Raw genomic sequence first — 22,946 nt, 5'->3', positions numbered from 1 at the left:
TATTCTTCCAACAAATTTCAAGTATCGATTGTGTGAGAAGAGCAGAATTCATTGTTTATCCAATCGATAGATTGTAAACTTCCTTTTCGAAACCAATTCGCCAAGATGGTAGGGCCTCCATTATCTTGGGCTGTGTGTTGTCTGATTATTGCGTCCTGGCGTGGAAAGGCATGGCATGAGATTGAAACTATGCATTGAACTGGTAGTGTTTCATACTGCAAAAATCTGTTAGGGTGTGCCCCACCGTCGTATAAATCCCTGGCGATGTGTGGGATCGTGTCCGCCGCATTGTAGAACCACCCAGTTCTCACCAGAATAACTATTACCCGTCCATGTGGCACTACGTGATCTATATCTGTTGCTTACTTGTAAGGTTTGTAATCCGGGACCTTTGAAATATTTAGATTGCATGTTTATCATGCCTGTTTTGATTGCATGCAATAGTTGAAGTGTAATAATTGGACATTTACATTGGCAGAATCTAATAATTTCCTGAATGGATAATACATAACATTTCAGGGCATTCAAAACCTTGTTGCCTGCAAAATGGTGAAAAGGTTCTTACCAGCCCGCTATTAATTGGGGTGGCATTTGGTTGTAACACATTGATGACCTCACATGTTCTGGAAATGATCGCCAACCTGCTTTTGTTAGGATCATTAGGTCATTGGAGTTAGTTTGTGATACATCTGTTGTCTTGAAATTTTTTGTATTTTGCATTGCATTCTGACTCCTGCTTACGCCTTGGAATAGGATGACGTGATGAATAACGGTGACTTGTTGCAGTAACTTGTCTGAATCTGCATTCATTATAATGTAATGCAAGTTGCATAAGTCTATTGTGTCAGAGCTGCCAGACTGACCACTGGGCTCTCTGGTGTTCTGTTTTGTGGGTAGTTTGTGTGCTAAGTACAAGAAGTGGAAGAGGATGCAGGCAGGAAGCTTAATGCCTGGATGCCACTTGTTATCTAAAGCTATTCAAGCAAGCAAAGCACCCTTAAGCTATTTTTTTCTTGGTGGGTCTTTTGCTACATATATTTTACTGGCAGCCACATGCAGGACTGGACTGGATAATATTGCAGCAAATAAAATACACCATACCCTCAGCTGATGTGAGTGTGGCATATTTGACCTTGAGAGTCACTTATTTTTACACCCTGCAGCACATTTTGCAGTTGAGCCTGATCTTTCCTACAGTTCAGTACATACTGGTTCTGATGCCAGTATCAACACTCAAAGGTACCGTGAGCTTTCTCGAAATAATGTCAGCTACCCCAATTTAGGGATTTATTATCCTGAATTCCCAAACCTGCCTCAAATATCAATGTTTGCAGCACCCTTCTCTTGATGATATCTGGCCCAAGTCTCATGTGAGACAGGGTGGTTGGTGAAAGTGCATTATACTGATTTTTAAGAAATAAAAAATTTGGGCCTAAAGAGGGGGAGGGGGGGGGGGCTCCCTGTGCTGTGCCTTTTGATTATGCTTTGGTGGATGTTCAGGTGATGGATGTTTTGGCATATGTAACATAAAGTAACCATCTCAAACTGTGCCAGGGGTGAAGCATCTGTGTTTAAACATTTTCCACACCAGCACTTGACCCAAGCTGCATTTCACATCATGGTCTACAAGTACATAAGTTTTTGTTAACCTAAACTTGGCTTTTGATTTCACTGATGTTCAGAAACAAGGCATGAGGGATTATTGTTGTCAGTTGTCTTGTGACAACCTACAACAAACAAGAGAGGTGCCCAACCAAAATGGGATTGGGAGTGTTTCAGACATAGGTCTTGCATGACTGTCCTGACAGCTGTCCAATATGGATCTTACCTACAGTTGGTTGTGTGTATCATGGTAGTTCATCATATTGGCTGGAAGCATTTGCTTTCCTTCTCTGTTGTAAATATTGTGTGGCAGGTTGTGTGACAGGGTGAACAGCACAAGTTGCAAAGCTGGTGCTTGGGATGAAAATATGCACCTGTCACCAATGCTCCTGCACATCTTTTGTGTCATATATTGCAGACTAAATAATCCCAAACAGTGGGTTGATTTTTACCAGGCACAGATGCTTCACTTTGAATGATCCACAGACATCTATCAAGTTTTCCCTGTGATTTTGGATCTGGTGAGAGACAGAATTCATAGGTTCTGTGTCCCATGGAGGTGTGATCCATGTGCTTGAAATCCATGTCACTTCACATGTGACATGGCCCTGGAAAACCACCTGTGTTGCTGTTATGCTTGATAGAATAAAAGTACCCTTTATGCATTCATATGCTGCTGCTGTTCACCTTAAATGTGGTATAGAGCTCTATGATCTATAGAGCTCTACGCGGTTCATTTAAGATATTGATATTGATTTGCACTATTGTCTCGGCTGGGTGCTTTAAGTAGTATTCTGAAAGGATACATCCGCTAACCTATGTGCATCCATACACAAAATTTTGGAATTTGTATCATGGATGGTCAATGTGGGAAGTGTTTCAGACAAATGTCATGTAATTTCCCTGTCAACAAAAATACTAATTGCACACAATGTTGCACACAGTCTACCACTGCATGTGCCAGTTGACAAAGTGTTAATTGTGCAACAGGGTGATCACTCCCCAGTGCCTACCACGTCCTAGGTAGCAGCCAGTCAAGAAAGTGTATCTCACTCAGGTTTGAACCAGGGACCTGTTATGTTGGCACACCATCAAGCAACTGTACCACTGAGCCAGCACAAGGAACAAAGCATACACATGTCAAAGTTGTAGAAATATCAAGTGAACAACTATAAATTCATATATGAAATGTTGACAAGGATGACCTCCACATAAAAGTGTGGAGGTTGGTTTTGAAGTGGGGGATGGGGCTGAGCTAATGTTTGCCACATATGGGTGGCAGCCTCCCCTTCCTCTGGTCCAAAGTGAAAAGTGCATCTAGTCACTTGTAAAATATCCAAGGATACTGGTTTGTGAAGTGTTCCATGTGTGTGTGTGTTCCATGCTAATGGCCCTGGGAGGTATGTAATGTACCAAGGGTAACAACCAAACTCAGTTTGTGTTCATACTTCACTCTGGGAGAGGATCTTAACAAAACATTGTGCATAGTTGAGTATGGTAGTGCCCTAATTAGTTGGAGTCATTTGCAATTTCCAGATTTGTTGGTTATGTCACAGTAGATAGTTTTAAATACACGTGGACCACGGCCATGTGGAAAGTGCAAATTTCGATCTGCCTTGTGTTTCCATTGGTTGGCAGTTTTTTCAGGCAGTTTAGTTATAAATATGCACTGCCAGGAGCACCATTTCTTCCAGTGGCAGTGGAAGTTTTTCTTTGAATGTTGCTTTTGGTTACATTGTCACTTATTTAGGTGATGGGCACCTGGTATAGGGTGCTGCCCTTAAAAATCTGTTGAATCATACAATTTTGTTTCACATGATTACCTCTCATGTTATTTCTCCTTTCTGTTCCTTTTCATTCACTCTTCCTTTCAGCACTATCACTTATGTTCTGTCATGTTCTGTCTTATATTGTGCACTAAGATGTTTGTATTTCAACAGGTGTTATATCAGGTTTGTATGATATTGAGTTCATGCAGTCTGAGCTGCAATTGTGATAACATGCTCCGTGTTCCAGGTGAACGTTCCAAAGACCAAGAGAACATTCTGCAGGAGCTGCAAGTCCCACAAGGTGTTCAAGGTAGCACAGTACAAGAAGTCCAAGGAAAGGATTGCTGCACAGGGTCGCCGGCGCTATGACAAGAAGCAGGCTGGTTTTGGTGGTCAGACCAAGCCAATCTTCAGGAAGAAGGTTTGTCCTAATTTGGTTTTAGCTGATTGCTGTGAAACTGGCCAGCTTCACACATGAGTGAATATGTAATTCTCATCGCACTGTCCCCATGGCACCATGTGTGCACTGGTATGGTATCATCTCTTGTTTATCTGAAAAAGTTGTCTTTATGATTGATATAATTTGACATCGTAACATACATTATTCGTGGTGTTCCTTGAGTTGATGTTTATTCCTCCTTGGCATGTGCAATATATACAGTGTTGTAAATTCCAAGAATGTTCTTGGTAGTGGAGTGCAAATTTTCCAAAGTGGAATGCATAATTTTCCAAGTGCTGTGAGTCCTTAGACTTTTATTTAGGTTATCTTTGGGATATTACAATACAGTGTGTGGTACTCAATAGAAGCGCCACTTTTCAAGTGCAGCAATTCATGTAAGGGCACCTCAGATAAAAGAAAACATCAGTACTAAACACAACACACTGAAACAACACAGCCTCAGACTCTGTATAACATGAAACACATGTACATATATATGGATGGGCAATTGGTGAAAAAGCTGACAATACCACAGATCTAGGGTCTATGGTCTAGGGTCATGGATCTCCCAAAGTTGTCAACAAGCCACTCAGTAAGCTGTGCAGTTTCGCAAAATAAGTTTGGAACTGACCAGGGGAAAATGGAACACAAGAATGCCAATGAATGTGTCACAGACAGCCACTTCCTCACGCTCCACCACGAACACGCTACTCACGCTCCACCGCGAACACGCTACTCACGCTGTACCTGGTAACTGGCTTTCAAAACGACAAACCCTTCATGCGTCTCCAGCTCGGAACTCCCGACAACACGCGAGGCCCCGCACGTCCCAGCCGAATGATAGACAGGCAGCATTCTCAACCGCTTTACCGATGCAGCGCAAGTGCAATGCCTGACAGACCTGTTCAGGCCGGCCAAAAGGGATCGGAATTAGGCACCCGACTGACTCCAGTGGATAATACAATGTATAAATGGATTTGAGTGCGCTTTAACCGACATTGCGAAATATGATAATTTATTTTCCAACTCATTGATGTCGTGGCCCTAACAAATCCTTTTCCTTTATTTGCGAGGCTAAATTAATGGGATCACATTACTCTGCTCTTTTGGTGTTTTTGCCGTAGTGAAAGGGCTGTGTCCGAACTGGGCAGTTCTGGACCAGCACAAATAAGACCTTCATGGAGCGTTGGTAGGTGGCCATCTGCGGTACGTGCTTGGTTGTGCAGCTTTTTGTCACCGTTCGTTGTATCCCTTGGCAATCAACGTGGTTCGTTGTTAATGGTTTATTAGATCATGTTCTATTTTGAGCTGGTCGGCAGAAGACGTCAAATTTGAGAGCTTTCCTAATTTACGGACCGGTTCCATTCTGCTACTCGTTTTTCATTTCCCGGCATTGTTCAGACTATTCCGATTCCAACATTCACACGCTTAATTTGTCACATTTCCATACATGATCTGTCGTCTAAGTAGGCGGCTGCTTGGTATTGGGCATCTAAGTCTCAAATGTATTTGTTTACTTTAAATGCAAAACTATAGCCTTAACTCGAACGCGGTGAAACATTTTTCGTCGTTCGACCGATACCAGTAGTGCTTCAGGTACAGCCTTTTATCGGGAGATTGTGACCTCGTCAGCCGTTGTATTTCTGCCAGTAGTGAAAAATGACTGCTTTCGGTACTGCGATACCAAACGATCTCGAGTTTAATTTTAATACCTCCTGTGTAAATTAAGTTCGGCAAGGAGATGCCCTTTCCAAATCGACTGTCACAAAGGCGCATGTCCTGGTGGTCGCCTTGCTGCAATATCAGCGATTTGTGTCAGTTGCGGCACAGCCACATGATCATTAAGCGACATGACTGTGAGGTTTCGATCAATGCACCAAGCGAGCACCGTTCTTGGAATGTATTGTGTTCCCCACTTAGTTCTGCGACCATAATGCGCTAGCAAGAACGAAGCTTTTAATCACAGTTTGCCATCACTGAGTGCGAACACGTTTCCATTTTAAGACGCGTATGATATTGTACGCTCCTTTGGTTTAAGTCCGTGATAGTTGTTTTGGTGGTCATAAATGTTGCTGCAGTGTGATTTGCAATCGTGCAAATCCTTAGATCTGACCGTGCTATCTCGGTTCCGATGACGTGTTGAAAGACTGTTCAGATCAAGCTGAATTGTCTTGAGCGCACCTAGGCACTACGCGTTTTTGAAGACCGCGTTGATCATAAACCGGTTACAAGGATAAATAAAACATTTACATCCGTGGACAAACGGTGGACATTGTTCAATCTATAAGATCAAAGGTGGAACTTGTTCCAGTTTTCCTGCTTAACTTAAACAAAGCATACTGTTCGCGCCGCCAGAAAGATCCAAAGTTCAATTTGTAGTGTAATTTGGAAAATGCTGACTGACGAACAGTTTTGCTTTGCTATGACAAGCGACGCATCCGCGGTGGCCTGGAATACTATGCAACTTTAAAGAAGGCTGCCGTTTGTCGTCGAGAGATTTCTGTCTTACCAGAACCCATGACAATGCGGGCCGTGGATGATTGATTGTTCAATGCACTTGGAGACGGCAGCGGTTGTATGGGTGCTGTCCTCGCTGTAACTGCGTCATTTCTGCTCTGAATTCCGATGTTCAACTCGGTTACGGTTTCCAATGATTGGTGTTTCATTGGATTGACGTCATGCGTTTCTATGTTGCTGTTGATTGTATGTGATTCCGTGACATCGTACGTAAGTTTGCACCATTCCGCGTTTACTTTAAATGATTGTACTTATATCCTCCTGCCCAACTAATCCTTGTTCCTTTTAAGCATTCGTATCTTTCCGCGTTTATGTGGACCCAGCTGTGCCAGGAAATGTAGTCAGCATACGTATCTAGTAATAACCTGCCGGAATTGGCATTTCCTGTACCGACAGCGTGCGTCATTTAAGACGGCATATATTGTCTCCTCGCGAATGGCACTGTAACTGATTTCGTTCTGTTCTTGTTTTCAGGCCAAGACCACGAAGAAGATCGTGCTGCGGTTGGAATGCACCGCCTGCAAGCATAAGCGTCAGGTGCCCATCAAGCGCTGCAAGCACTTCGAGTTGGGAGGAGACAAGAGAAGGAAGGGAGTGATGATCCAGTTCTAAACATGTTGTATCTCGCGTGTCAATAAATCCTCCAACTCTGTGTTATATTTGGTTTGGTCATGGTCTTGTTAACTATACCGTGGGCCATATCCTGGTATATTTTGGCGGCCATGGGGACATCAGTCATGCTCAAAACATTTTGTTTTCGAAATGCTCCCGAGGCCCGGTTTGGATTACCATGTCTCGTTCAAGAGGACATTTTGCACACTATTATATGATTGTTGACATGTGATAAAAAATGGATTAAGCTAATGATGACACTCGGTCTAGGTTAGGAAAGTCCCATGGTTGTGCTTGGGGCTAGGGACTTTACAAAACGTTGAACGGGGCAGCCCTTCCAGACCACTGAGTCCATTCTCTCAATGTGGGCGTTACCACGAACGGTGTATACCGTCAAGTAGATCGGACTGTCAACTCGTTCAGACGGTCTGTGCCCTGTGGATGACAGGGCGGGGTCAGGCAACGCATTTGTATGAAGTACGTATAAGGCTGTGAGCAGTCGTTACATTTAATACCACGTCTGTCCTTTTTAGGTACTAGCTTTGAAATATCTGGTACGGGCGTCTTTAAGCCATACTGGCAAGCGCGAAATTGCCACCGCGGTCGACGGGCGTCATACTCTGGGCGACTGAAATGACCTGCTTTATATCGCACCAAATGGGAGGCCCAGCGGTGCTCGTGTATTGAAACGTGGGCAGCGAAGGAGAATTGAGGTAGTTGCAGTTGGATTTGCGGTAAGATATACATTCGTCTCGTATTTGTTCGAAGTTGCGCATTTACTCAGGGTGCGTTATGTCAGGAGGCTTTGATACCATGGCCATAAACACAGGTAATCTTCCGTGTGCTCTTTCTACCCTCGCGCGTGAATGGGTGTGCCATCGATTTTCAAATGCGCGAACCTTGAGAATAGAAGTTCCGTTGGGCCCTGAATCATGTTCAGCTAAAATGTTTACATGCAGAGTAGTGGGTTTGGAAGACATCGGAAAAACAGGGTCTCCGAGTGGCTTGCCGTCTACCGTAATTTCGTAGCTCTACCAACTGATTCGATGTACACTGCTTCATCATTGCTAAATGTGATCATGTGACCAGAGGCGTCACTTAATATACTCTCGGGGGCTGAGCCTCCCGTTCCCCCCCCCCCCCCTCCAATGCTCCCCTGAGCCCCTTTAAGGCATGTGAGCAGAGGGCCAAATAGTCATGAGCGTACTTGGCCAAATAATCAGAACAATTATCTACACTTTACTGTTAGTGAAACAAGCAGTATGTACCACGTAAGCACGTCATTTAGTATGACGATGGTGATGTTTAGTTTTTTTCTTGTTAAAGGGCGCCTTGACGCAAGTGGTTGTGTAGGGGGTCATCTATATTTTGTGTCAAGTAGTACCATGCGGGCGCATAATGTTTTATGATACAAACTTTATACGTAAGACCATCGTCTGAATATTGGCAGGTTATTGATGTCATTTACAACTGATGTTGCACAGGTAAAATTGATTGAGTTGTTTCCGAACGTGCAATTTTCATCGGAGAATAAGTTGTTTCTAGCTATTTCTGAGGATATTTGTTACATCGGCTGCTTTGGTGCTTTCCGAAGTGTGATATCCTACCTTATTTTCGGACATTTTCACTCCTATTGTACTACTTATCTCAGTAGAAGTATTGCCAGATCTCGGAGGTCGCACAAGTTCCGCCCTGAACTATTTTTTTGTGCCTGCATTGTAAATTTTCAGTCAGCACATGAGACAAGGGTGTAGCTTTCTAAATTCCTTTCCAGTGAGAGAGAGAGAGAAGAGAGAGAAGAGAGAGAGAGAGACACAGATAGATAGAGAGAGAGAGAGAGAGAGAGAGAGAGAGAAGATGAAGAGATTCTAAGAGAGAGAGAGAGAGAGTGAGAGAGAGAGAGAGAGAAGCGAGAGAGAGAGAGAGAGAGAGAGAGAGAGAGAGAGAGAGAGAGAGAGGAGAGGAGAGAAAGAGAGAGAGAGGAAGAGAAGAGAGAGAGAGGAGAAGGAAGAGAGGAGAGGAGAGATAGAGAGAGAGAGAGAGAGAGAGACTCGAGAGAGCAGAGAAAGAGAGAGAGCTAGAGAGAGAGAGCGGTATCCCTGCACCTTCTCTCGACCTAGATCTCTCTCTCGCTCTCTTATCCCTCACGCTATATAGAGATGAGTCTCAGGAGAGAGATCTGAGAGAGAGAGGGATAGAGAGAGATCGAGAGAATGCATAGGAGATACTAGAGAGAGGATCTTAGAGATAGATATAGAAGCACTCTCTCCCTAGCTAGAGAAGTATCCTCATCAGATTATCGATCTGCTCCTCCTCTACTCTCTGTCTATCTCTCTCTCCTACTCTCATCTCTAGAGAGAGAGGAGCCTACTCAGATTTAGTCATCAAGTGATTATGGAAGTCATCGCTGCTGTCAACATCATTCTGGTGGGGGCTTCCATTTCTAAGACAGGGTGCAGCGTGTCTCGTTCAGTGATCTGGGCCATTACTAGACCACGCAAATACTGTTATAAACATTATATATGGGCACAATTATGTCATTAATTTGCATCTCAGCATTTGCAAAACGTAAATTATGCCTATGGATTGCAAACGAGGGCTGCATAAAAAATGACATTTTCATTCCCGCACATTTCAATGCAAATTTCCTTGCTGGTGTTATAAGGCAGCTGACGGATATCCAATCAACACGCTGACGTCAGTGCGACCGATGCTCGCATGTGTCGACGTTCAGCCAGCGTGCACGTCATGCCGACGTCGGCCTGCTTTGAACCCGACGTTCACCCGCACCTCAGCCGACGAACCCCCGCCCTCCAGCCAACTTATCCCGCAAATACCGCACTCTCCAGCCGACAAACCCCGACGCGTTTCCGCGTAGAGGTTTGCCGCATATTGTGCAAATGATTGCACAACCTGCGATTGACCTGAACACAACCAATGATTTCACAACCGCAACAACTGATAAGACTGGAATTTACGTGCATGTTTTCGGCAACCTGAGCTCGCATCAACATGGGGTGGTATTTGTGCTTTATCTGAAGCTTACATGGGCTGCCAATAAACCACCGTTTCGGCCACATGCTTGGCGCCGGCCAGTACAACTAGTTAACATGTTCATACGTAAAACTCGGCATGGGAGCAGGACGCATGGAGCATAAGAACAATTAAACGGGCACATGTTGGGACAAAGGTGATTGCTGCCGACCCTCTCAACCACTGGCTCCCGTGAATGGTCCCGCATGATGCATTCTTCCATACTCTTCAAAGCGTTTGCTTTATCAGCTTCGCTGAACATCTCTGTCCCCCCATAGTCCTTCTACAACCCTCTGTTCCTACACCCTTCCAAGTCGCTCCGAGCACGCAGCGCAGGTATCAAAATCCATAGCTCCGCTCATGATTGAGCGGTTACATACTGATGCAAGCTCGGCACGAGTTAACACCGCCATGCCCTCCTTGCACACCAGTTTCACGCCGTGACGCCTGACGCGTGACTTCCTCCGAGCAACCACGAACACGGCTGTCGGTGTCATCCAAGGTCGGGCTTTTCCTGTAGGGCTGGGTTTTATCTGCACCGTACAGGGCTGGGGTGATTTCAGTCCGTTTTTTCGGCCTCTTTCGTCGGACTCTATCAGAGTCGGTCTCTTTCCATTAAGCTTTATACGAAGTCAGAATCGGGGGCGGACGATTTGCCTCGTTACGATGCTGCTTGATTTGCGTGTTGCTATGCGTTTTCGGTGAAGAATGGGAATGGACATGTGTGCAGCACAGGACTCGCATAGCCGTAAGCAAACGCCTTGGTCACATGCTTGACCCCGATGGCTGCCGCCAGACCACACACTTGTTGCATCATCTGGTCCCAAAATGCCATTTTTATGGCAGTGTGTCCCTCCCCGGCATGTATCGCTTTAGTGTAATTTACCGTTTAGGCTCTTCCAAAAACAAGCGGACTGGCAATTTATCCCAGGCCCGGCTCCAACGCTGGGTTTTATTTCGCACGTGCAACCTTTCGGATTCATAGTTAAATGAACCGAGGATATCTCTGATCTATTCCTGAGGAGCACAGGTGTATGCATATTTGCGTACTGGCACGTTACTAACGTAACACTTTGCACGAGAGCGTTGGATCCTTTTACGACATTTACCGCTGAAGGGTATTGCGTTCAAACAACGCATGCGACTTTTTCTCACGAACTTTTCCGCCCAGAGTATAGTCGTTACGATAGTTTCCCGGTCAATATTTTGTCATACTGTATAGCGGCTTTTTGCATAATTAAGTTTTTGCATGACAACTTCTTTGGTATACGTATGTCGTTCGGCCATACTTACGCCTACAACCTTTATCCTAAGACAAATTACTACGCGATTCAACCTTTATCCTAAGACAAATTACTACGCGATTCAACCTTTATCCTAAGACAAATTACTACGCGATATTTTCTATGCGTACTTTTGAACTCAACAGAGTGATTGGTACAGGCACCGGATGGAACCTGAGGAGTGCTCCCTCTGCTTTCGGATAAAAAATACGTATAGAAAAGACCATGTGACAGCTGTTTGCAAGTTGCAAGTCTGCATACGTGAAGTCGATCAGGGTAAGCCACGTCCGGTGTTAGTTTCGTAATACTTTGTAAGAATTCCCTATGTGAATACCTTGCCTTACAAAAAATCGTCTGCAAAAGTTCAGGATGAAACTGCTCGCATTGTAAACGTGCCTGTGGATAAGTCCGCTTGCAGTTGTTCGGCAATGTTGTAGTTTGTGTCAAAAAACTACGTCGCTTAAGTCTTACGCAGATGTATTATGTGGACACACGAGTATTCCTGAAATGTTTGACATCGGCAGAGTTAGCTTCACATTAGTGTGCACATTAAGTTCGAATACAGATGCATGATGTGTGTTTGACAATGTTCAGGTGGAAACGGTCGCCAGGGATGAAGTGTGTCCGACCAAAATACTGACGCCATCGCCGACAATATAAAGTATACTTTAACTCGCATCATTACATGATATGGCTGCATACCACATGTCATGTATCTTGCTACGCCGAGGATGTACCGTCGAAAATGTACCCTCCGTTTAAACTTTCATAACACTCCTGGCATGGCCACACTCGAAGGCAAAAGGCAGTGATACAGCTGAAAACCATGACATATCATGCATAACGTGTTAAAGCACGTGAACGCCTGCTTCATATTTCGCAAAAAAGAATCGGCCGGTAACGTAAAAGTTATGGTATAATGATAAAGGAAGCTCAAAAGAGCACTGTTTCAGATTTAGTTGTGTGATACTCAATGCAGAAATTTACACTTTTTGTCGTTGCTAAGCTTATCCTTGTACGTAAATGATGTTCTCACAGACATTTTTCGCTTTTAGGAATTTTTCATTGGGATTTTTTTAAGGCCAACTAACATTTAAACTAGAAGGCTTGAACGGAACACTGGATAGTTAAAGATAGCCAAGCCTTATTTAATGACCAAGATTACCGCTCAAGCCCGAAATTTTGTCAAAATGGGAGACGTGGTGTGAGTAATTTGATGATCTTGTGATCCATTTGTTCCGAAACGTCTCCATAGGAGTGCTGTACATGCGAACACCCAATGCTGCGTCACTAATACTTAGACCTGTTTTTACCAAACGATACTTGTGTTGCCGGGATTGATTGTTTAAGATTATTTAACATAAATTCGTGTTTGACTTGATGCATGCAAACTGTTAAGTTAGAAACCTTTGCCTCTCCTCAATCTTTTTTCATAACAAATATTTTGCAGCGTACTTTATGACATGCAAACATTTGGTTACGAGGTCTTTGGAAATGTGTTCTGCAGACCTTTCACCGCATGCACGAAATATCATGCGTATTTTGCAAATAGGCCCACTGAAAAATGTGTACGTATCTTCTTAAAGAGTGTTCCACATTTGTATGGGGTCTTGAACTGAGATAGCCATCTTGAAAATCATTCAGTGCAGTACACAGCCCTGCCTTTGTTAAGACCTAAACCCTTCTAGTTTCTTAATTACACGCCCATGGAAATGGGCAAACTTGATCGGAGAGACTCTTTCAAGGGCACGCAGGCACCATGACACCATAATAGCGCCCTTTAAACCCGTTACTGAGCTCGGGTAAAATTAAGGATAATGGTACGGACATGTCTCTTCAATGGGCCGCAACATCAAGTCACTTCGCCTCCAACAGCTGCTGACATTTTTGAATTCGCATTTCTGCACTGTTATTCGACATAGCGGATCTGATTATTATCAGCTTCGATGTACGACTTAGCATGAAATCAGTCTTTCAGTACCAAAAACTGTGTTCGTGAGTTAACATCCACACTCAGGATATGGAGCGGTGATCTAAGGTACTGAATATCGTCATTTTCAGGGGTCATCCTGCGCAACACAGTGCGCTACGGTATATCCCGCAACGAAACAGAATAGGGACCAAGAAAATGGTTTCGGCAGGAGACTTCAACGACGGTAGCAGACACCGCGTTAACAACGGCAGCAACGGCAACGCATAGCATCCGTTGAATGATTTAGCGATTGTCGCACCGTGCATGACAACAGAAAAGTGTGCGTTTTGTGCAATGATGCTGTTGCCGAGGCAATTTTGGACAACTGGATGGCCATAGGCGGATCCTGCCCCCCCCCCCCCCCAGGATCACGGGCGATGGCCCTCCAAAAAACTCTGAGAGTATGTTTTGGCCGCCCCCCCCAAACATTCCCAGAACTTCATAAAAGTTTCGTCTATTTACCGTCTGTTTTAACTTTGACTGTTTTAACTGTTTTGTTATAACTTCTGTTTAAGATTCAAAAGCAATTCGGTGCTTGAATGGTGTCCCTACTAGGTACTCGCGAGAGGCACCATGCACTGGACCTCGGATCCCACACCAGTCAGCTGGCGACAAACGGTTGCCCCCCCCCCCCTTCCAAACCCCAGGCTAGATCCACCCCTGTGCATGGTGACGAAACCTTGACCTGGTTTATAATCAATGAAATGAAGCAGTCTGCCTTGAATTACGGCGGCCAATCATTCAGATGGAATTTGAAAGAGGAGATCGGTGAAGCCCCATTTTAATCCATCTGGCTTGGTTATGTGGTTCCCATCTGGGCTGGTTACATGGGCTCCAGATGGGCATATCCGTGTGGGTCCCAGCTGGGCATGCCCAAGTGGGTCCCAACTGGGCGGTCCAGGTGGGCTCCATGTGGGTTCCAGCTTGGCTCCATATGGGACCCAGTCGGTCGCCCATAACATGCTCACATGGGACTAAAATGAGCAGCCCCGATAGGCCCCATATGGTTGTCCATCTCGGACCCACATGGGTCTCAGTTGGACATGCTGGCTGGGATAGTCATAAGTGAGCTTCTTTCATCATGTCTGATGTTTGCTTCATTATCATCAAATGTTGGGCTTTGCCTTTAAAGGCAGTGTTCCATATTTCCACGGGGTATTGAACTGGAATAGCGATCTTGAAAATCATTCGGTGCAGTTCACAGCCCTGCCAAGGTGTGCTTGAACTAGGTCCAAGCTGGGGGACAAACTCAAAAACACCAAAATGGACCCATACGACTAGATAATGGCCCCTTTAAGCCAGAATGGACCTTTTACGTCAATGAGGGGTCTCCTGAGGTCAGAATAGCCTCATAGGGCATAGGCGTGGGAACGTTTCAAAGATTGGGGGCAAGTCCAGTGTATACTAGAAGAGCTATTACTGGGAATCAAGCCTGATGGCCGGAGGGGGGGGGGGGGGGCTTGAAGTGGAAGATGTTCCCAGCCAGCATGTCCATCTGGGGCCCATAAGCGTCCGAGATGGGCAGTCATATAGGGCCCATCAGGACTGCCCACTTCGGTCCTATGTGGGCATTTCATGGGCAACCAACTGTGTTCCATATGGGCAGCCCACCTGGGACCAGCATGGGCCAAACTGAGACCCACATGGGGCCCACCCGGGCTGCCCAGTTAAGATTGATTGCGGTCCCACATGGGCATGTCGTGGGCAACCAACTGGGTCCTGCATGGGTAGCCCACCTAGCACCCATATGGAGCCAAACTGGAACCCACATTAGGAGCGGATAATGGTCCGCTCCTAATCCAAAGAACACATTTTGGAAATAATCAAACACCACGGCTGTTATGCTTAGTGTATATTTAGAGCTGTTCCGCACAGGCGCACAATTTTTGTTATTTGGGTCATGCATCTATATCATTCGGCAAATGGGACTATCCAGCTTACAAAGATTACTCGCCCATTTCAACATTGTTTCCCATGGATACAAAATTATACGAGCGGGTAGGCATTTTGGGTCATTTGGAAGGCATCTGCCTCCATGGACGTAGGAACAGGGGGGCCAGGGGGGCCATGGCCCGCCACTTTTCAAGGTGGGGGTGGCCAGCAATGTTAACTGCCCCCCCCCCCCCCCCACACACACACACTTTTCAGATTAAGGCTGTATTTGGCTTACTTTTGCACTGTACTAAACATGCATGACGATTTACATAGTTCACCAACCATCTCTCTTAAGACGTGTCATCTTTTTCGTTTGCTCATTGGCCATTGCTTAGTGTTACAGCCGCAAGGCCCGCGGCGCACGGCCTGGAGACTGCAACGCCGGGCGTCGAGGCTGCTATTGCTAGGACTTGCGAGCATGCATGTTCAACACCATATTACGTAGTTTTCTTATAAGTAATCAGCTCTGACGGGATCTTGAGCATTTTAAGACAAACTTGGGTTAGCCATGCTAACACGAGGAACCCCATTTCATATACAATCTACAGTCAGGGAGAATTCAATATCTCTGAACAACACAGAAAAACACGGAACTGGAATCCATGTGACAACTATCGGACTACCTGCGGCGATCAGGGATGTTGTTACGTCATTGAGGGTTCCTGTGCTGATCCAGGGCTAACTGCGCAGGTCAGGAGACCTCCCGTGTCAGGGATGGGAACAATGTGATATGATATACCTTGCTAATGCCCTCCGGATCGACCAGGAGATCCCGCTCCGTACCACCAGAATGATAGCAAAAAGACACTTCGCGATGGGACGGAATGGCCCTTTGTCCCCTGACCGGGAACGGTAATGTACCCCTGGTGTTGTACTCAAGAGGCCCCTGTCCCGGATGGGAATAAGGGGTCTTATTATTGTTGAGTAGAGTGGGGGTCTCATTATCGTTGAATAGGGTAGGTCTAAATGAATTTTAAAAATCAGCAAGGTCATGCCATGTTTGCCTGCGAACGTTTATTTCTTTCAGAATGGATTAGTGAAACAACTTACATTAAAAGGTTTGAGCATGCCCACCCAAAACCTCGAGAGCCAGGACAAGGATGGCATGGGTTACAGCTTCCGTAAAACCGAACCGTTTCAGTCACTGCAAGTGCCACCAGACGACGGGCACCATATTAATCTGTCTTCTGCATAGATAAATGGCCACGAAAACACGAAAAATAGAGATTTTACCTCAACTCTCACAGTTCAACCACCAGATTCCAGCCCCCCTTCGCGGTGCTTTAAGGGCAATCAGTTTTTTTTTCATCAGTCTCAAAGTTGCACACCTGAAATGTGCGCTCAGACTGCCTTCTAAATGTAAGATCTGATGTCATGAAGCGTCCAAGGGTACTTTTTCAGAAGCGTAGTCATTTTCGTCCACCCGTTTGCCACAACTTAACACGCGCTCGGGTGGGGGGGGGGGGGGAAATTAACCCCCGAAGATTTCTCCGGAATGGTTTTCGAACGGAGCGGCGTAGCCGCTACAAATTTAGCCTAGCTGTACACAGTTGAATAGCAGATCGCTTGACTTAAAGAAATGAGACGTACATCGTAAGGTCGCTGACCTATGGCAGGTCAAAGTCAGGCCATGGTTTCAGCGAAGGCAATTTCTAGGGAATCCTGCAATATCATCCAACAACGGAGTGTTAGACGGAGCCGTACATTTCTGAGATGCTTTCTTAGGAAACACAACAGTTGAATGAGCAAGTTTCATTGACCTAAGGTCAGGTATACAGGTCACACCAAGGTCAAAACCAACCTCTTTTATTACTCTAGGGCTTGCTGTATGGGATAGTTTCTGGCGCTCATTTCGAGTTCATTGATAGCAGGAACCACATTATGCATCTTTCATGGGCTTCTTAGAGTTCAGAATAGGTCATTAACCTAAAATGACCCAGGTCAACATTTTGTTTTAGGAACATACTGCCTGGCGTAATCTTTGTCGCTTAGTCAAATACAAGACTCAAAGCAATCTCGTATGATTTCGGTCACCTTGACCTTCAAAAGGTCAAAAAGGGTCACTGACCCTGAATAAGAATGTGTCCTTTTGCTTAGAAACGGTTATCTAGGTTCTGGGGCACTTTGGAAACCAACCTAAAACTTGACCTTATTTGGCCTTTTTTGACCCGAAGGTCATGACCTAGGAACCTGAAACTTTGACCTAAGTAAGTTAACGTACAGGTCAACACACCCTGAAAATTTGGTGTTTTTAGCTTTCCTGTTTCCCGATGTCTCAGCGGGGTCAAATTGAGCCCCCCCCCCCTCCCACCCGAGCGAAGGGTATCTAGGCGGTCACCCGGGCGCTTGTTAATATCAGCTGCCAGGCCAACGCCGCGCGGCCTACGGAGAACGCAACGCCTGTGCCCGAGGCTTGTGTTTCTAAAATTTTCGAGTGCGCATGCTCAAAATTACGTCACATAAGTTGTATTACTAGTCGATTAAAGTGTTTAAAGGTAATCACTTCAGAAGCGTCGTCATTCTCGTCCACCGGTGGGACATGGCTAAATATTAGCTACTGGGCTAACGTTCTGCGGACTATGGAAACTGCAATGCCTAGTGTAGAGGTTTTTGTTGCGAAGATTTGCGAGCGCGTATGTTAAAAGACACGTTACATAATTTGTATCACTAATCGACACTGGCTAAATGGTGAACATTTTCAGGCATTTCAGGAACATTTTCGGAAAAAGATTCTGATGCAGGTGTCCAACACGTGTTTCATACACCACGTGGTAGTAACGCTGGTCCAAAAGTATGCAACAAAGCATCCATACGATCAGTTGGCAGTCATTCACGCGGGAGACATCCGGGCCAGGGTAGTGGCCAACGACGGCCCGCCGCGCACCGAGCGAACTCGCCAGTGCTGCCAAAAAATAGAAGGCATGTGGTAAGACGAAGCCCTGCGGCTCAGGCTGTATATTGACACCCGTCTGTACTGAACCAATCGCGGTTGTAGACCTGGGTGAAACGTGTATTCAATTACCACAATCGACCGATCATTACTGTTTGTGTGTTGATAAGGATGTAATATTTTTAACGTCGTACCACAATCAAACAGTAGTTATAACTCTCAGTGCTTCACATTGACAAGCCACGTTACCGTCTCTACGGTGTCAATCGGTCCGCGCTCGCCGCAGCCTGGCATCAAACACAACCAGCGCCACCACTTGCCAGAAAGCTTCACCGCGAAACAAGATAGAGCGAGTTTTCCATTTCAATAGCGCTTAGGGACCGGCTATAACCAGAAAACGCTGTAATGGAATATGCGACCTGTATGAACATGTATCGCCCGTGTAGTTGTCAGCTGGTGCCACCGCATCTGTACTCATGTGTTATCTGCATCGACCAATGAGAACACTCAACATTTAAACATGTATTATTGTGACCTGCATCCTGCATGCCCGCAGAATACTCATCTACCTCCACTAACAACATTTCTTATGAGAGTCTGTCGGCCCATGTCCAACCCAGTATACTGCAGCAGACCAATCACACAACGTGCGTGGACAGATCTGGTGCCAAATGTGGCAAATACCGTCAAATATGTTTGGGTAAGTGCCTACGCACACCTTGGGTAGCGTGATCGCTTTTCTGATATCAGGCCGCCACTTAAGCGTGTACCTGCAGAGGGTGAAGCAGTCTAACAGGTGGAGCAGTGCCATCAGGATCGGCTGGCTGATCATTGGCCGGATCACCTTAGAAATGTCTCCTATTTTTGAATGGCAGACGAGGCCTGACATCATGACAGACAAAAGTAAATCCCACGAATCAAGTCATCAAAACGTCTGACCTAGAAGGCGAGATATTTGTACTTTTGCCCGTGACTACCTAATGCAAAAATTCAGACATGTTCACGTAACGTGACCCTTGCGGCATAGCATGCGCCAATGATTTCATCGGCTGCAGAGGTGAGCCGATCGCAGCGGAAAGCACAACACAATTATGGATGAAGCCATTTTCTGTGTGCACGCACGTTACATGCAAATCCGTCTCGAAATGGAATAATGCTGAAGCAAAAGTATGACACGCATATCACAACAAATGCCTTCATCCAACATTGAACAGCCCCACATCATAAACCATTATACAAGTAGATCAGCTCCTCACCACGTATCACTGTGTACAGCCACGTCCACGTCATCATTGAGAATCGTGCATCTGACCAGGGATGCCTTCGTCACTGAGTCTATCTGATCATTCTCGCCACCGACGCGCTGCGTCGCCTCACGGTGGCCGGCCACCATAGATCCAGGCATGGTTCAGCTGCCGCTGGAGTCGGACGCCCAGCTTGCGGTGTCGGATCTGGCCGGGACGGTCGGCACGTCCGGCGGCGGCACGAGCTCGCCACCCCGCTGCAGCGCGTCCGGGTCCAGGCCCTCCTGGCACATCTTGAGCCGCACCGCCGGCTCCGGCACGCCCACCTCCAGCATACGGAAGTAGCGACGGTAAGGCTCAGTTTGCCGCAAGCACAGCAGGCCGGCCGTCGACGGGTCGTCAGCGGGCTGGACTGCCGCTGACTGATCGCCACCCAACGGAGGCGGCGCCGACAGGTCAACCTCCGCCTGCGCAGGTCCCACCGATTCGCCACTGGTGGGAGCTGGTCTCTGAGGTGGGGCTGTCTGTCGTGTCGCCAGGTCAGGGACAGAAGACAGCTGGAACATGGAGCCCATATGATTCGTCTACAGTTCCTTAACCTGGCTCAATGTCGGGATAATAGGTGCTACTCAATCTGGTAGAGGTTTGCAAACAGCAATGGCTGCCTAACTCCTCATGCAATCCATGGTGCTGACTAAATGTGCACAACATCTAAAAATGCATTTTACTTCCACTACGGTATTACAGAAATTACTACCAACCTTCTACTCATAGTTGGTATCACAGGAATGCAGACTGTGTGACTAATGACACAGTACACTACACAGTTTTTACATAATCTTGTGATTCATTTGGAGTAGTTGCCAAAGTTCTGTATGCACACAGAATTTCCTTGTTCCTAGTCAATAGGAAGGGCGCTGCATGACCTTCAGCAGTCGATGCACCCAAAAACCCCAAATCATCATCATCATCATCATAGTCAATAGGAATAGACACAGACTCCACCTGATGGTAATGTCATGCACATGCCCACAATAGAAATCAAATTTGCTTGTCTGGAAAAATATTTTTCCACCAATCACAAATTTGGTTTACCTTTGCCTCAAGAATGGACAGCATGGTCTCCAGCTTTTCTAATCTGTTGTCAACTGTGATGAGTTTGTCTTCACAGTTGGAAGCAAATTTGTTAAGGAATGTCACTGTCTGGCATACAAACTCATTGATGAATGTAATAATTCGCTTCTGGCTCAGGGCATCCACCTGAAAAAAGTCATTAAGTTAGCATGCCATCAAAAACAACCTGGAGCCCAGCAGATTATGGCCACTAGGCTCAGCCACAAAGGCCATTATGTCATCTTAAAATGATGGATATATCATTTTCGGGAACCCCAGGCTGCATCACACAAATATTCAGCTGTTGGGCCCGATGAAAATGGTTTCGAAGGCAACTACAGAAGAAATAAAGGGATCATTTTTCAATCCATTAGCATCTTTATTTTTGCTGGGTTTCTACCCCACACAAAATCTGCAGTGATGGCCTAAACATGGGGCAAACATAAGACAGCTGTGAAACTAAAAAGTGAAATTGTGACAGAACACTAAGTTACAAATGTGTGTAAAACAGCTTACAACCCCTGACAAAGTGCATCAACAATACCCTTTAGACTGACTTTTTAGGGTGAAAAATTATTCTGAATAAGAATTACACCCTCACATCAGAACAAACTACCAAATAAAGCCCGTTTAGTCGGGCAAATTCATTTAAATATGCATGTTATCAATTGATGTACAAAAAAGTTTTGCTTACAGTTCACAAGGAGTGCAATTCAACCCAGTGTCACAAACATCACAGCCTTACCTCTTCATAATTGACCCCAGAGCCAAGAGTGGGCACTTGGTCAGATTCCATAGCACAAATATTGTGAGCCTGAAAAAATGACACTTTTAAAATGGTACATGGGAAGATAACAAATGTGAAGAGGTCATTTATGATGCATCATTGAACTCATGGGTGACAATATGACTTCATGAGACACCAATGCACATGAAGCACAGGGCATCATAGCACCAACTGACTTCAGTGCTTGCATGTTTTAGCACAGGTGACCAGACTGTGACCAATGAGAAAGACTGACTACAGAGCATCCTGGGCTTTTGTTGACACCATTAGTCCGGTATTCTTCAAGTGCTTCACCTTTTTTAGAAGAAGAAAAATCTCCACCGCGAGCGTTTTACGCGCAGTGCGGCACGGGCTCAACCAGCTCGCGTTAGCAGGATTGCCCAACTTTGAAATCATACAATCCAAACGACATCTTTAGCACCAAAAATAAAGAGCAGGCAATTAACATTATACACTACGTCGTTTCGACCACTGCTACTCACAATGCTCGCATGATTGCCTATCATCTTCAAGAAATAACCATCTGATAATATAATAATTTCGGCCACAAACAGGTCATATGATTTTTAACACGCGGACAGCCGACGATTTATAGCATGTACTAAAAGGGCAACATAAGCACCAAATTACGTACATTCGAGCAATTAAGAAAAGTATCCCAGTTCTTCACATTCGTGTCTCGAATTGATATTTCCAAACAGACAGCACAGAGAAAAACCCAACAATGTCGGCGGAACTGAAGCATTTCCAGCAGTCTTAAAAAACGGGCCAAGCCACGGGAACCAAACACCGAAGCCAAGACAACGTTTTCGGTACGGTGCATTGACGTCTATTAGCGCAGTGCATCTCATACACGAGTCCGGATAATGTGATTCACACTGATTAGGACCAAACACATCGTGACGACATTGTCGCTTAAACTACAACACTTGGATTCAATTAATATGACTACTCCGTTTGCCGTGACATGCTGCCATCATGTCGTGCAGAGGGACTGTCGTAGTACCCTCTTAAAGTAGTGCACCTCTTGTACAATTCCAACGAGCGAGGCTTGAAATCGCTCTGACATCCAGAGACACACTCTGCCGAGATAATATGCCAACAGCCACCCTAAGGAAACGGATCAAGCCTCGGGAAACGAAGACTGAAGCAAGGCCAGCGTTTTCGGTACGGTACATATACGTCTGTTAGCGTAGTGCACCTCACACACGAGTCCGGATAATGCAATTCCCACCTTTAGAACTGAACACGTCGTGCTGACAATGTCGATGGACCTGCAAGACTTCGGTCCGATGAATAAGACTCATGCATTGCCGTGAGATGCTGCAATCATGTCGTGCAGAGGGACTGTCGTAGCACGCTCTTAAAGTAGTGCACCTCTTGTACAATTCCAACGAGCAAGGCTTGAAATCGCTCTGACATCCAGAGACATACTCTGCCGAGATATTATGCCAACAGCCACCCTAAGGAAACGGATCAAGCCCCGGGAAACGAAGACTGAAGCAAGGCCAGCGTTTCGGTACGGTACATATACGTCTATTAGCGAGTGCACCTTACGCACGAGTCCGGATCATGCGATTCACACTTATTAGGACCAAACACATCTTGCTGACGATGTCGGTGGATATTCCAGACCACGGTCCGATGAATAAGACTCATGCATTGCCGTCAGATGTTGCCATCATTGGCGGACGGACTGCAGTAGCACCCTCTTCAAGTAGTACACCTCTGGTATAATTCCAATTGGCGG

The 22,946-nt window shown here is 45.7% G+C and overlaps 2 protein-coding genes across 5 annotated transcripts; one reads left to right on the top strand and one right to left on the bottom strand.

Moving 5' to 3' along the window:
* The first annotated feature begins 7 nt into the window (after positions 1–7).
* RpL36A (ribosomal protein L36A) lies at positions 8–6,984 on the top strand. Its single transcript, XM_037214499.1, has 3 exons — positions 8–108; positions 3,619–3,792; positions 6,802–6,984. The coding sequence occupies exons 1-3, from the start codon at positions 106–108 to the stop codon at positions 6,937–6,939; spliced, it is 315 nt and encodes a 104-aa protein (XP_037070394.1). The 5' UTR covers positions 8–105; the 3' UTR covers positions 6,940–6,984.
* Positions 6,985–18,561: 11,577 nt separating this feature from the next.
* On the bottom strand, positions 18,562–21,523 carry CCDC53 (Coiled-coil domain containing 53). Of its 4 annotated transcripts, none has more exons than XM_037214177.1 (4): positions 21,491–21,523; positions 21,155–21,223; positions 20,392–20,556; positions 18,562–19,853 (listed from the first exon to the last, which is right to left on the bottom strand). In XM_037214177.1, exons 2-4 carry the CDS (start codon positions 21,203–21,205, stop codon positions 19,461–19,463), a joined length of 609 nt encoding a protein of 202 aa, XP_037070072.1. In that variant the 5' UTR covers positions 21,206–21,223; positions 21,491–21,523; the 3' UTR covers positions 18,562–19,460. The 4 variants fall into 4 exon arrangements, with proteins under 4 accessions (XP_037070072.1, XP_037070071.1, XP_037070069.1 ...); XM_037214176.1 differs by lacking the exon at positions 21,491–21,523 and adding an exon at positions 21,432–21,473; XM_037214174.1 differs by lacking the exon at positions 21,491–21,523 and adding an exon at positions 21,373–21,469.
* Between the last annotated feature and the right edge of the window lie 1,423 nt (positions 21,524–22,946).

This window comes from Pollicipes pollicipes, unplaced genomic scaffold (genome assembly GCF_011947565.3).
Source record: "Pollicipes pollicipes isolate AB1234 unplaced genomic scaffold, Ppol_2.1 Scaffold_3447;HRSCAF=4054_pilon_pilon_pilon, whole genome shotgun sequence".
Taxonomy (NCBI): Eukaryota; Metazoa; Arthropoda; class Thecostraca; order Pollicipedomorpha; family Pollicipedidae; genus Pollicipes; species Pollicipes pollicipes.
The sequence above is the reverse complement of the archived record's forward strand: the minus strand, read 5'-3'. Positions and strand labels throughout refer to the sequence as shown.

Coding starts and splice junctions, on each gene's coding strand:
- RpL36A (XM_037214499.1), top strand. Junction 3,793..6,801: donor AGCCAATCTTCAGGAAGAAG/GTTTGTCCTAAT, acceptor TCTTGTTTTCAG/GCCAAGACCACGAAGAAGAT.
- CCDC53 (XM_037214174.1), bottom strand. CDS start 21,441: ATGCTCTGTAGTCAGTCTTTCTCATTGGTCACAGTCTGGTCACCTGTG. Junction 20,557..21,154: donor CTGGGGTCAATTATGAAGAG/GTAAGGCTGTGA, acceptor GACTTTTTTCAG/GTGGATGCCCTGAGCCAGAA. Junction 19,854..20,391: donor TGTCCATTCTTGAGGCAAAG/GTAAACCAAATT, acceptor TCCATGTTCCAG/CTGTCTTCTGTCCCTGACCT.